The sequence below is a fragment of the Gorilla gorilla genome, chromosome 3, assembly GCF_029281585.2.
Source record: "Gorilla gorilla gorilla isolate KB3781 chromosome 3, NHGRI_mGorGor1-v2.1_pri, whole genome shotgun sequence".
NCBI lineage: Eukaryota > Metazoa > Chordata > Mammalia > Primates > Hominidae > Gorilla > Gorilla gorilla.
In genome coordinates this window covers 69288490-69302707 of record NC_073227.2, presented here as the reverse complement: position 1 = coordinate 69302707, position 14218 = coordinate 69288490, and the positions used below count along the sequence as shown (strand labels likewise).

General features: G+C 38.1%; 2 protein-coding genes across 2 annotated transcripts in view; one reads left to right on the top strand and one right to left on the bottom strand.

The window, feature by feature from the left end:
• The window catches only part of POLR2B (RNA polymerase II subunit B), a 53221-nt gene extending 41921 nt beyond the window's left edge, over positions 1-11300 (top strand). The window contains exons 17-25 of the mRNA XM_031010188.3: positions 1016-1112; positions 2270-2364; positions 3449-3699; positions 3781-3870; positions 4125-4232; positions 5010-5123; positions 5501-5661; positions 10346-10541; positions 11041-11300. Coding sequence (XP_030866048.1) covers positions 1016-1112; positions 2270-2364; positions 3449-3699; positions 3781-3870; positions 4125-4232; positions 5010-5123; positions 5501-5661; positions 10346-10541; positions 11041-11130 — 1202 coding nt within the window. The 3' untranslated portion in view covers positions 11131-11300. The remainder of the gene's footprint in view (positions 1-1015; positions 1113-2269; positions 2365-3448; positions 3700-3780; positions 3871-4124; positions 4233-5009; positions 5124-5500; positions 5662-10345; positions 10542-11040) is intronic.
• The window catches only part of IGFBP7 (insulin like growth factor binding protein 7), an 81215-nt gene continuing 78216 nt past the window's right edge, over positions 11220-14218 (bottom strand). The window contains exons 3-5 of the mRNA XM_019025243.4: positions 13336-13452; positions 12567-12693; positions 11220-11478 (exon numbers count right to left, since the gene is read on the bottom strand). Coding sequence (XP_018880788.3) covers positions 11459-11478; positions 12567-12693; positions 13336-13452 — 264 coding nt within the window. The 3' untranslated portion in view covers positions 11220-11458. The remainder of the gene's footprint in view (positions 11479-12566; positions 12694-13335; positions 13453-14218) is intronic.

The window sequence follows — 14218 nt, the reverse complement described above, 5'->3', positions numbered from 1 at the left end:
TCCTTAATCTAGAACAGTTTCTCAGTCTTTCCTTGTCTTTCATGACCTTGACATTTGTGAAGAGTTCAGGAAAGTTATTTTTGCATTGTGTCTCAATTTAGGTTTGACTGTTGTTTCCTCATGATGATATCCAGGTTATGAATATCGAGTTATTTTATTTTATTTTTTTGAGACGGATTCTCGCTCTGCCACCAGGCTGGAGTGCAGTGGCACGATCTCGGTTCGCTGCAGCCTCTGCCTCCCGGGTTTAAGCGATTCTTCTGTCTCAGCCTCCCGAGTAGCTGGGACTGCAGGCGCGTGCCACCACGCCCAGCTAGTTTTTGTATTTTTATTAGAGATGGGGTTTCACCATGTTGGCCAGGATGGTCTCAATCGCTTGACCTTGTGATCCACCTGCCTTGGCCTCCCAAAGTGCTGGGATTACAGGCGTGAGCCACCATGCCCGACCTAAATATCAAGTTATTTTATGGGCTCATCAAACAAAGTGTTTTGGCAGCAGCAACTAAGAATTTCATTGTGGTGGGAAAGATATGATACTTTCTTGGTGGCAGAAGGATCGGGGAATAGGGTAGTATCAGTTTCAAACCTAAAAGCTGGGGCTTGAGTCTATTGCTTATTAATTTTGGGATCATGGGTAGGTTATTAATTCACTCCTCTGATTCATGAGAATAATAATGCTTATCTTGTTTATGGCACAGAGTCGCTGTGAGGATCAGGAAACTTGGTTTGGGGAGGCACTTTCTAAGTAGGAGGTGACTCATGTGTAATCACTTACTATAAGAATGGATACATTGGGAGTGACTAGTCCTAGGATTTGCTTGTGGGAGATATTTAGCCATCAGAGTAGTTGCCTCACAGATTGCTATTCCAGGAGGAATAGACTTTGGCAGTTACCATGATAACAAACACCCAAGCATTTATGGCAAATATGATGTAATTAAAGTTGATTTAAAGAAAGGGCAGTTTTTCTGTTTTCCAGGTGATGTTTTAATGTATGCTCTTAAATTCACTGCAGGCATCAACTCAATTGTGGCCATTGCATCATACACTGGATATAATCAGGAAGACTCTGTTATCATGAATCGTTCAGCAGTAGACCGCGGCTTCTTCAGGTTAGTATTTTGTAAATTTGTCAAAACACAGTTACAGTGGAAACACTAATTTTTTATTCAAAAAAAGTTCTTAAAATACAGTTTAACTACGCCGCACTCCAGAAAGTGGAAGGACTGGCTGATGGTCACAAACAGCTGAAGATACTACTTGTTGTATCTCTCAGGATTTTCAAATGCTAGTATTTTGAGCCTTTCTTTTGGTAAGAAAATATACAGTTGCATTTAGATAATATAGAAATGTCCAAAGAAGAAATAAAAATAACTTAGAATCCATAGATAACTATTGTTAAAATTATAGTGTGTTTTCACTCTTTTTTTCCATTATGCTTCAGTTTGATTGTCTTGACAAACAGACCTCAAATTCAAGGCATATAAAGATTGTTTTAAAAACTGGGAATGTAGTAGAGGGGATGGATTTTCCTTTTTCTGTGTAGTTTCAAAGGGTAGCACTAGAACTCAGAGGATAGATACTATGGCTTAATGTAAAAACTTTTTTTTTTTTTTTTGAGACAGAGTCTTTCTGTTGCCAAGACTGGAATGCAGTGGTGCAATCTTGGCTCACTTGCAATCTCTGCCTCCCAGGTTTCAAGAGATTCTCCTACCTCAGCTTCCCAAGTACCTGGGATTACAGGCACGCACCACCACGCCCAGCGTTTTTTTTTTGTTGTTGTTGTTTGGTATTTTTAGTAGAGACGGGGTTTCACCATGTTGGCCAGGCTGGTCTCAAACTCCTGACTTCAGCTGATCCACCCATCTCGGCTTCCCAAAGTGCTAGGATTACAGGCGTGAGCCACCATGCTCAGCCAATGTTAAAACTTCTCACTGGAAGTGTTTGAGTAGAACCTAGGTGACCATCTTTCAGGGTTATTATGTAATGGATTCTTAAATGTGTCAGAGGTTGGATTCATTGACCCCTGGGTCTATTCCATTTTGACATATAATACTAGGTGGTTAAGGTTATGGGTCAGATGCTACATATGTATAACTCATGTGATAACATTTAGAGTTTAACTCAGACCCTTAATGCAGTTGCTCTTGTCCCAGATTCATAGTTTAAATTGTCTCCCAAATTTCAAGTAAATGAGAAATTGTTGGTATAGTCTCAGCCCTTTTGTTAAAAGAAAATAGACTTTACCTTTAGAACCATGTGTTTTTAGGTCTGTTTTCTATCGCTCATACAAAGAACAGGAGTCTAAAAAAGGATTTGATCAAGAAGAAGTTTTTGAGAAGCCTACACGTGAAACATGCCAGGGTAAGTGACACTAACATTTAAATGATGGAATCCAAAGTTAACTTACTGTGGTTTTCCTAAGTGATTTTGATGGGTTGTGTCACCCTGTGCCTGCCCCCGTCCTCCTCTACCTTTTTTTGTGCAATGAATGTGTGTTTTCATGTTATTCTTAGAGTTCACATCTAAGAAAATATGTGTATTTGATAAAAGTCTTTGCACCTAGGAGTGAGCTTGCTATAGACCTTCCTTCCTGGTAGGTCCTGCATTGAGGAGGGAGTTTAGGAAATCAGAGAGGTCATGCAGTTTCTGGGGACACACTTCACACCTGCCCCCCTTCCTTTCTAAATTATTGTGTGATCATAATATTTGTTCAGCCACATTATTTGTAAACATTTAAAAAATAACCAGTGAGAAGAGGATACCTAGCATTTGTTGTTTCTTCTAGAAAACTCAAACTTACTTTCTAGTTATTTATTTTGACAGACACTTAAAACCTGCTTATGCAGTAGGATGGATGGGATGTTCCAGGGAAATGCAATATCTCTGCTACAGTGTTGACTCTGAACAGCATTGCATGAAGTAAAATGTATTTTGTTTCCTTTGCCATCTTCCTGTTACTCCCCTTCCATTGGGTGGCTCTGTGTAGTAGTGAATTGATGTCCAGTGGAGTTAAGATTGAGTTAAGATGAAATCCACAATTTCTGTGGGAGGATGTGTGCAGAGGGCATCCATAGATATTCTCTTTTTAACTTAAAAAAATTTTCTCCTGTACCCACTGATGGCAGAGATATTCTTTCTCTTGTAATATAGAAATCAGAAGATGACAAAAAACATATCCAAAGTCACTCGATAAATGTCTGTCATGGAAGAATCTGCTTTCCCAATGCTGATTCCAATGTTCTTTTCCTTCATAGACTTTTTTTTTTTTGTTTTCTGTGTGGACTGTAGTATTAGAGTTCAGAATAGTTTGTAATATTTGGAATAAGGGTGTGATTCATGATATAGAGACTCCTGTGGCCTTCTCTCTGACTTGGAACTGATTCATGTATGTGGTTGTTAATCTTTGTTGGGGATTATGTGACATTCCATGTCTATTTCCTCACAGGCATGAGGCATGCCATTTACGACAAGCTGGATGATGATGGTTTGATAGCTCCAGGGGTTCGTGTATCAGGAGATGATGTTATTATAGGCAAAACAGTCACCTTGCCTGAAAATGAAGATGAATTGGAGAGCACCAATAGACGCTATACCAAGAGAGACTGTAGCACTTTTCTCAGAACTAGCGAGACGGGCATTGTGGATCAGGTTATGGTAACTCTCAACCAGGAAGGATATAAATTTTGTAAAATAAGGGTGAGTACAACTTTGTTCATGTAGCTAGTTTTAGAAAGTAAACCAAATCCACTTAACTAACTTATTTTTATATGAATTTAGGTACGCTCTGTTAGGATTCCACAGATTGGAGACAAATTTGCTAGTCGACATGGTCAAAAGGGTACTTGTGGTATTCAGTATAGACAAGAGGTAGGTATCTTTGATCTCCCTCATGCCCAAACCAGTTTTGTTAAATATTTTTTTTTTTAATCAAAATTTGCTTTAACTTAAGAGCTCGAAGATGATACAGGTTGAACTTTTTGATTTTATTATTGAATAAGTATATGAACATACCATGTTTAAACAGAATTTGGGACATACAGTAATTCAGTTGGGAGAACTGAAATGTCAGTTCTAGTTTAGTATATGTATCTTTAAGTCCCTTTTAAAATTTTTCTTTGTAGGATATGCCTTTCACCTGTGAAGGTATCACCCCTGATATCATCATCAATCCCCATGCCATCCCCTCTCGTATGACTATTGGTCACTTAATTGAATGCCTTCAAGGGAAGGTAAGAGATGTTCTTCAAAAATATAGATTCTAAGCTGATGCTTCTTCTAAAACTCTGATAGGTGATTGCTCTCAAATTTGACCCAGGGTACTTTGTAAAAAGCTAGTGTGAGACTTACTTTTCTGCTTTCAAATTGATTATGATTCTGCCATTTTTTTTGGCAATTTGCAAAGTTATGGACAAGTCAGAATTTTTGTGAGATATACTACATTCAACTAATACTTACATATGTGATTTTCCTTTTGACTAGTTCTTTTCTGTAGATGAACAGTTAATTTGTTGATGGAGAGTTCAATGTGAACTTAATAATTTTATAGTTCTATTATCAGCTCTGCATGCATCTTTTGGTGGAGGTTTTCTATTTTTAAGTATTCTTTTAAGGTAAAGTGGTAATAGTCTAACATATGGATGGCTTGGTTTTAGGGCATTAAAATGTCATTTTCCTTTGAGCCATCTGAAGTACTTAGGAGTCTCACTCTTTTTGTACCTGATCCCATGGATCAACTTCTATTTGAATACTTATAATTGAGTTTTTCTTTTTTAAGCAAGTTTATTTGTTCTAAATATTTTGTGTAAGATTATAAAATTAACCTTGTATATCACAGCTTTCCATAACATAGATTTTGAGTTCAAAATCTTTGAATTTTAAAATACTTAAAATAATACTTTCAAATTTTAAAAGTATTTAAAAATTTTTTGAATGCATTTTTATTGATATGACTTTTAGGGGGAGACAGACTGAAGCAACATTTTAAAGAGTACTTTTTTTTTTAAAAGGTATCGGCTAACAAGGGTGAAATTGGTGATGCCACTCCATTTAATGATGCTGTTAATGTGCAGAAGATTTCTAATCTTTTATCTGATTATGGCTATCATCTCAGAGGAAATGAGGTATATTTGCTCTTATAGTAGTAATTTGCCACTTGTTTTTTTTTGTATGTGTGTAGTTTTATTCTGAAACAATATAACCTTTTATTGAAGTATAATATGTGCACATATAGAAATGTACAGCTTGATGAATTTTCACAAAGTAAACACAGCTGCATGACTAACACCAAGATCTAAAAATGTGAAGGTAGTGACTGAATCTTTTTTAGTCGCTACCTTTCCACTCCCACCCCAAGCTAATTACTCTCTTAATTGCTACCATTATAGATTAGTTCTGTGCTTTAATTTTTATATAAATGGAGTAACACAATATATACACATATCTTCTTTGACGTTGTTTAATTTTTAGGTCTACACTTCAAAATCTGTGTTTGTTGCAGGTCCTGTACAATGGGTTCACTGGTCGAAAAATCACATCACAAATATTTATTGGCCCCACTTATTATCAGCGTTTGAAGCATATGGTGGATGATAAGATTCACTCTCGTGCTAGGGGACCTATTCAGATCCTCAATAGACAGCCCATGGAGGGTAGATCTCGGTAAGAACTGTATCATCATCATTATTATTAATTAACCTTATATTATGAAAAATGTCAACACACCAAAATGGAGATAGTGGTATAGTGAATTGCCTGTGTGCCTGTTACCCCCATTTCAACAATTATCGACTGATGGCCAGTCTTGTTGCATTCATCTCTGTCCTTCTAACCTTTGATATTATCATCATGTTTTAAAGGCAGAGTCTCACTCTGTCACCCAGGCTGGAGTGCAGTGGTATGCCCACAGCTCCCTGCAGCCTTGAACTGGGCACAAGCAATCCTACCTTAGCCTCCCAAGTAGCTAAATTGATATTGTCTCTTAAGTCCTTTTTTGAATTTATTGGTTGTTCTCCAACCTTTTTTTTTAACTACAGGCATGTGCCACTACACCTTTAAAAAAAAAAATTTTTTTTTTGTAGAGGCTAGGCGCAATGGCTCATGTCTGCAATCCCAGCACTCTGGGAGGCCAAGGTGGGTAGATCACCTGAGGTCAGGAGTCCAAGACCAGCCTGGTCAACATGGCAAAACACCGTCTCTACTAAAAATACAAAAAATTAGTCGGGCATGGTGGCACACACCTGTAATCCCAGCTACTTGGGAGGCTGAGGCATGAGAATCACTTGAACCTGGGAGGCGGAGGTTGCAGTGAGCCGAGATCACACCCCTGTGCTCCAGCCTGGGTGACAGAGTGAGACTTCATCTCAAAACAAAAAACAAAAAAAATTTTGTAGAGATGGGGGTCTCACTATGTTGCCCAGGCTGGACTTGAACTCATGGCCACAATCCTCTAGCCTCAGCCTTCCAAAGTGTTGGAATTACAGGCGTGAACCACTGCACCCAGCCCTCTTGATTATTTTTAAGGAAAGCCCAGACATCATATAATTTCTCCTATAAATTTTTCAGTGTATATCTTTAAAACAATGGTTCTCAAATGTCTTGATCCCAGGAACCCAAAATGCTTTTGTTTTATGTGAGTTGTATTTATTGATATTTATCATATTAGAAGTTAAAGCTGAGATTTTAAATTTATTGTTTTAAAAATGCTAATAAGCTCATTACATGTTAACATAAATAACATGTTTTGGCTGGGCGTGGTGGCTCACACCTGTAATCCCAGCTACTCGGGAGCCTGAGGGAAGAATTGCTTGAACCCAGGAGGTGGAGGTTGCAGTGAGCCGAGATTGTGCCACTGCACTCCAGCCTGGGCGACAGAGTGAGACTCTGTCTCGATAACAAAACAAAACAAAACAAAAAACCATGTTTAATGAAAAATATATCTATTTTCCAGATGAATTTAGTGACAAGAATAACATTGGTTTACATTTTTGCGAATCTCTCTAATGACCTGGCTTAATAGAAATAGCTGGATTCTTACATCTACTTTTGCATTCATTCCATTGTAGTATTTTATTTTTTATATTTAAATATATGAGGAAGTTCTGATTTCATGCAAATAAGTGGTTGGAAAGAGAGGAATATTTTGGTTTTTTTTTTTGTGAGACAGTCTCACTCTGTCACCCAGGCTGGAGTGCAGTGGTGCGATCTCGGCTCACGGCAACCTCCGCCTCCCGGATTCAAGCAATTCTCGTGCCTCGGCCTCCCGAGTAGCTGGGATTACAGGTGTGCGCCACCATGCCCAGCTAATTTTTGTATTTTTTGTAGAGCCAGGGTTTCACCATTTTGCCCAGGCTGGTCTCAAACGGTTGGCCTCAAGTGATCCGCCTGCCTTGGCCTTCCAAATTGCTGGGATTACAGGCAAGAGCCACCATGCCCAGTCCACCCCTCCCCCACCCCACCCCCCCTTATTTTTGAGACAGTTTCATCCCTGTTGCCTAGGCTGGAGTGTGGTGGCACAATCACAGCTCACTGCAGCCTCTACTTTCCAGGCTCAGGTGATCCTCCCATCTCAGCCTCAAGTAGCTGGGACTACAGGCATGCACCACCAAGCCCAGCTAATTTTTTATATTTTTTAGTAGAGACAGGGTTTTGCCATGTTTCCCAGCTGGTCTCAAACTCCTGAGCTTAAGTGATCCACCTGTCTGCCTTGGCCTCCCAAAGTGCTGGGATTACAGGCATGAGCCAAGGCGCCTGGCCTATGGATATTTTTTTGATACTACACCAAAACGATAAGTTGTAGTTTCTCAAAGGTTGGTTTTGACGTGGAAACTGAAACCATATGAATGAACCTTCTGTATTTTTTATGTTTGAAGTTCATTGGTTTGTCTTGTACTTCAGATGTATCTTTTACACATGCATATTTTGTAGCATCCTAATTGGTCATTTGGAAAATATTGGTTTGCTGAGTTACGTAGATTTTCAAATGTTAACACACTTCATTATAATAAAAAAATTGCATTTGTTAATATGACTACTGATGTCATTAGAAAAGCCTTTAAATAGGAAGCTATCAAGCCCATAGTGGTGCATAGAAGTTTCCTAAAATTCTGATTTTTGCTTGAAGCTCACAGTTTTCATCATTTTCAACAAATACTTAAAATTATTTTCCTCAAAGACTTACTTTTTTCGTTTGCTTTCATTTCTTCTTGTTCATTTCTTTGTCTGCCAAATATCTACAACATTGTCAACTTAATTCTAAGTCTGAGTTAACATCATGGGTGTTAACATGTTGATGAGTTAACATAGTTGGTGTCAGCTGGCTATTTGAGTAAAAAAGATACTCCATGTTAAAAGGGACTAGTTCAGAATCATGCAAGTGCTTTTGTTCAAGACAGTCATCTTCACTATGCAGTAGAAGTGCTTATGAAGTGTTCCATTTTATTTTACTTTATTTTTTATATAGAGACTGGGTCTTACTGTGTTGCTCTGGCTGGTCTCGAACTCCTGGGCTCGATCCAGCCTCTCACCTTGGCCTCCCAAAGTGCTGGGATTATAGGTGTGAGTCATCGTGCCTGGTTGAGGACTTTCATTTTTTTAAAAGTCACAGGATATGAAAGAGATGTATACTCAAGGGTTAAGGTTTAATAAAACTATTTATTTTCACTGCTTCATTAAGGACATTTTTAAGTAAAACTGGCTTTTCTCCCCTTCACTTGAATGGAGAATATGACTGCTAGTAATGTTTGGTTCTGCTACCCTGAGTTCTGCTAAGGTGTCAGCAGTTTTATTCATGTTTCCACCATCAGTGCAAATGTAAACACAGTGAAAGAAGCAAATATATGTTGTTAGTATTACTATTAAAAATAGCTTTGACTCTCAGGCGGTCCATAAACCACACTCTGAGAACCTCTGCTCTAAAAGATTAGGACACTAAACCTAACCACAGTACCTCCTTAGTATTAAATATCCAGATTTACATTTCCCTGATTATCGCATAAGTTTTTTAAAGGTTTGTTGGTTTTAATCAGTATACAGATAAGGTCCATGCTTTGCAATTGATCGATAGTGTCTCATAAGTCCTTTTTTTGAATTTATTGATTGCCTTCCAACCTTTTTTTTCCCCTTGTAATTTGTTTGTTGAACAACCTGGACTGTTTGTCCAGGGCTTGAGACTGAATTTTGCTGCTTGCATCCCAAATGCTGTGCATTGCTGTTTTTTGTTTGTTTGTTTTTATTTTTTGTAAATAGTTAGATCTTGAGGCTTGAGATTTAGGGTTTGAGTTTTTTGGCAGTAATACTTTATAGGTGGTATTCTATACTTCCAGTATCTGGTTGCCTTTCTTTTTATGATTTTAGCAGCTATTACTAAAGACCTTAATTAAATAGCGATTTCCAACTGATACCATTCTATTTTTTCTCAGTCCTTCTTCAGTTTTTAGCCAGACTACTTCTAAAACTTTGTTTCCTCAACTGTTTGGTTACCTAGTGATGTAGTTCTTATAGTAAGGGCAGGAATAAATGCTTGATTCTCTTTTTTTATTTACCAGTTTTCAAAATAGTGAGCTGGTTGTCTAATGATCCAGATCAGTGGTCCAAAGTCGACCAGTGATTTTTTTGTTTTGGTGGAATATCATTATAAACCCATTGGTTTTATTTTGTATATTTTGGATATTAAGTATGTTAAGGAAGCCATCACCATCTATTTGCCTGGCCATCTGAATAATGCATTTATTTCACTTCTTATGTTGGGGAAACCTATTATCATTTACCTGTTCTTTCTATTACTTCAGCCAACATGTATTTATGATTTCAAGGTTGATTGCCTGGGACAGTCATTCCATTGACAAGCTGCCTTATTTAGATTGTCTTTTTCATTATTCATTTTTTTAGTATAGAGTTGAATTCTAGAAAGTTAAATGATAGCATGATGAACCTCCACTCTATGCTTTATTGTGTCTTATGAGGAAAATTAAATGCTCTACTTAAGAATCTAATGTATCCACTCCATTTGGGGACCTTCTGTTTTTATTTTTATTTGTTAAAAAATAGAGATGGGGTCTCGCCATGTTGCCCAGGCTCCTGAGCTCAAGAGATCCACCCAGTCTGCTTCCCAAAGTGCTGGGATTACAGTGGTGAGCCACTTTGCTTAGCCCATTTGGGGACTTTCTAATGCACATCAAATAGTTGGTAGGCTTCTCCTCTCCCACCAATAGAGAGAATGCTAGGGTATAAAAATTAGAGCCTAGTTCTCCGTCTTTGCAAATATTATTCTCCACCTTTGCCATTATTCAAGGCAGTGTTTATAATAAAAAATAAGTACAAAGTAATAATTTTTTTCTCTTAACAGTGATGGTGGCCTGCGTTTTGGAGAAATGGAACGAGATTGTCAGATTGCCCATGGAGCAGCCCAGTTTTTAAGGGAAAGATTGTTTGAGGCATCAGATCCATATCAGGTTCATGTTTGCAATCTTTGTGGAATAATGGCGATTGCCAACACCAGGACCCATACATATGAATGCAGGGGCTGCCGCAATAAAACCCAGGTGTGTATAGACTTTACTGGCAGTTGATATTTGTTTAGAGGAAACTGTGTTGGTCTGATTATCCAGGCAGATTTAGTGTGGTGGAACAGATTGGCATTGTCACAATTTTGATGGCATGCTTCTGTAAGATTCCTAGTTCTAAATAAGGAAAAGATAATTTGATTTTTCTAAAAACCAGTTTAGGTTTTAGTGTGGTAATTTCTCTAAGCTATTCATCTTTTGGAAATAATAAGACTTTGTACAAGGGATTTTAAACAATGAGTTTTTGAAAACCTTTTAGTTGAGGTGGGTGAATATAAATTATGTCTGGCAGGATGGGTAAAATACCAAAGCCTACTAGGAGAAAGAACCACCATAAGCTGAGGTAGCAGAATGCGTGTTCTCAGCTCCACTCATTTATTCATTATCTACAGTACCAGATCTTTGTCTTTTTCTGGGGTAGAGAAGTGGGGTCACTTCAATACAATTCTGCTAATTACCATTTGTTTTTTCTTTTCAGATTTCTTTGGTGCGAATGCCTTATGCATGCAAACTACTGTTTCAGGAACTTATGTCTATGAGTATTGCACCACGAATGATGAGTGTTTAGCTATTTTACAGGAGTCAACAAGATAATTAAATATCTTGGTGTCTTGTTTCTATTGTGTGGCTTTTTAAAAATGACAAATATGTACTGTGTTGTGATAAAAAGTATTTTATTTGTTTAATGATATGCATGCTTTTCTTCTGTAAATATATAATAAATTTTTGTAGATAGTCTTGATGTGTGATCTTTATTTTGTATTTCTCTGTGTAAAACCAGTGAATATAACTAAAGTGTTAGTGGATTGGATTAAAAGAAACTTATTAGGCAAGAACAGGTAATGTAGTTATCCATGACTACTTTTAACCATGCAGACTAATAATATTCTGGAGGTTTATAGCTCGGCACCTTCACCTGTTTAAAAAAAAAAAAGATAAAAATTAGTTACATATGGGGATGTGGTTGACTTTTGAATTGGCAGGTAGTTGAGTGTTTCCAAATAAAGATGTTAAAATATGGGGATAAAGGATATATGAGTAATTGTATAAATGATATGCTGGAGTGCTCTGTGGAACTCGAGTTACATGATTTTAGCTATGAAAGGCAATTTTGCAGTATTGGTTGATGCATCAAAGGTACATCTTATTATAGAACTGGAAGAGCACATTTCACAGTGAGATTCAGAGAGGTTAAAGACCTTTCCTTTGTAGTCCGGATCTCCTTCAAAAGGTAAAGTGGAGGGATAATTAGTAGCAGAGCTGAGACTCAAATGCATGGCTTGACTCTTAGCTACTGTTCTGTTTCATTGCCTGACATTACACATTATGGCTGAAGAGAATCTGACCAAATACTTCTTTACTTAATATTTCTTTTCATATCACAGCTGAGTGATCTGCACAGTGGAATGGTTTGACACATGGTGACGGTAAATTTTGTTCTTTTGTCTAAGGGAAAGCCAATTCAGACATCAGCTTCATAGAACTATATAAATGTAAAGTAGCACTGCTATGACACAGGATGGGTTCTTCAGAGGAAGCTTTTTGGCAGTGAAGGAAGGGGAGGCAGAACAGAACTGGGTATTTGCCAATATACTCTCCTTTCTGGCTTTTTCTTTTAAAAGCAAAAGTGAAGGGTGAGAATTGCCCACAATCATTTTCTTTTAAATAGGAATTTAATATAATAGTCACAACACAAGGGAAAATGCCAAGTAGGTAGGTAGAAAGCTATGGGAAATAGAAGCCATTCCAGGCAAGTTTGATTTTGACTCTTACATGTTAGATAAGGTAAAAGCATCTAAGTAATAATAACGATGTTCAGTCACCCATCCAGATAATCTTTTGGAGTCTCATGCTGTACATTTTAATGGCATACTTAATGCCCTTATGGGTTGCTAACTGCAGAATTTCATCAATAGCTACGTCTGATACTTTCATACTTAGTTCTGTTCTTTTTAAAGCAAATGTACTAGTCATTTTTAAATGGCTGTGAGATTTATTGTGTACCTTTTTTCACTGGTATTTCATGTAAGGCATCAACCACTGTAATTTTTGCTGATGCTGAAGCCTGTCCCTGGGAATTGGATGCATGGCACTCATATTCTCCAGCATCTTCCTTACTTAGAGGAGATACCTGTGAAAGAAAAAAGATCTAGTATTCCTCTGTGGTGGTCTTCTCTTTTGTCAGTGGTTCCAGTGAGGTCATTATTTCATAAATTTCCTAAGATGACCAGGGGATTCATAGCAAAGGTACTGCTAGAAGCAGTGCAAGTCCTGTGATAGGAGACTTCGATAACTACCATATTTGGTTTGCTGAGGATTCATATGAGGAAATGTCATGGACAACTTTTGATCATACTGCATAGGTTAAAAACTGGATAGGTACACATTATCGGTTTGAGGGCAACCTTGATAAGGGTATATGATCAAAGTATTCTCCATGAATATCAAGGGTCAAGTAAAATAAGGTATTTATTACTTGATAATCAGTTAAAACAATGCTTGGGCCACGCAGCTCCGTGTGAGGATTTTGCTTTGAACTCTTAGGAAAATACTAGTTCTTGTTAATTCATTGGTTGTTTTCAAAACATGCAATAAAGCACTTTTCCTTTAGTTTCTCTGAAAGAGGAGCAGCGACTCCATGGTAAGGCTATTCCAAACAGATGTGGAAGAGCAAGCACCTTTAGGCTGGCGGTACATCAGGCACCTTTGCCAGGTCTGCTTATGTCTAATCCTAAGAATGAAACTCTTGCCAGCTCTTGGTACTGGTACTCACCAGCACCCAGCCAGTTACTTCATGCTTTTCTGGGCCACCCCGGGTCTGAATGGCCAGGTTGTCCCGGTCACCAGGCAGGAGTTCTGTCCTTTGAACTCCATAGTGACCCCTTTTTACCTGCAAAAACAAAAGGAGAGTAATACTGAGTTTTGGACACCAGATCATCTACTTGGAAGTGGCCACATCCCTACAATTGCACATAGTGTATGTCAGACTTTCTAACAGAGTAAACCCAGCATTTCACTCAACTATTTCCCTTTCCTAAATACTTTTAAAATATAGATCCTCTTATTTCTTCCTGCCAGTTTCTTGCTAAGCGTACATGTTTTAAACTAATGTGTTTTTCTGCATGCCTGGGGAATATACATGGTCATAATTTCCTGCCACTGGTCACCATCATTCATTCACTCATGCTCTTGGAAATTCTGCTTCTCAGTTCCAGGCCTTTTGCCTGTCATGCCATGTTCAACTGATGAACTGTCACCCAGCACTAGGTTTGATGCTTGGGACCTTGGGGCTCTTCCTGCAACAGCTTCATCAATGGAAAATAGGCTGAGACCAAAGCCAATACCATTACTTTATTCTGAGGGCTAAGAATTAATCAAATGATTTACTGAACACCTAAGATAAAAAACACCTATCAAAGGAGTTCGAGACCAGACTGACCAACATGACAAAACCCTGTCTCTACTAAAAACACAAAAATTAGCCGATTGTGTTGGCGAGCACCTGTAGTCCCAGCTACTCGGGAGGCTAAGGTGGGAGAATTGCTTGAACCTGGAGGCGGAGGTTGCAGTGAGCTGAGATCGCGCCACTGCACTGCAGCCTAGGCAACAGAGTGAGACTCCATCTCAAAAAAAAAAAAAACAAAACAGCTGTCAAA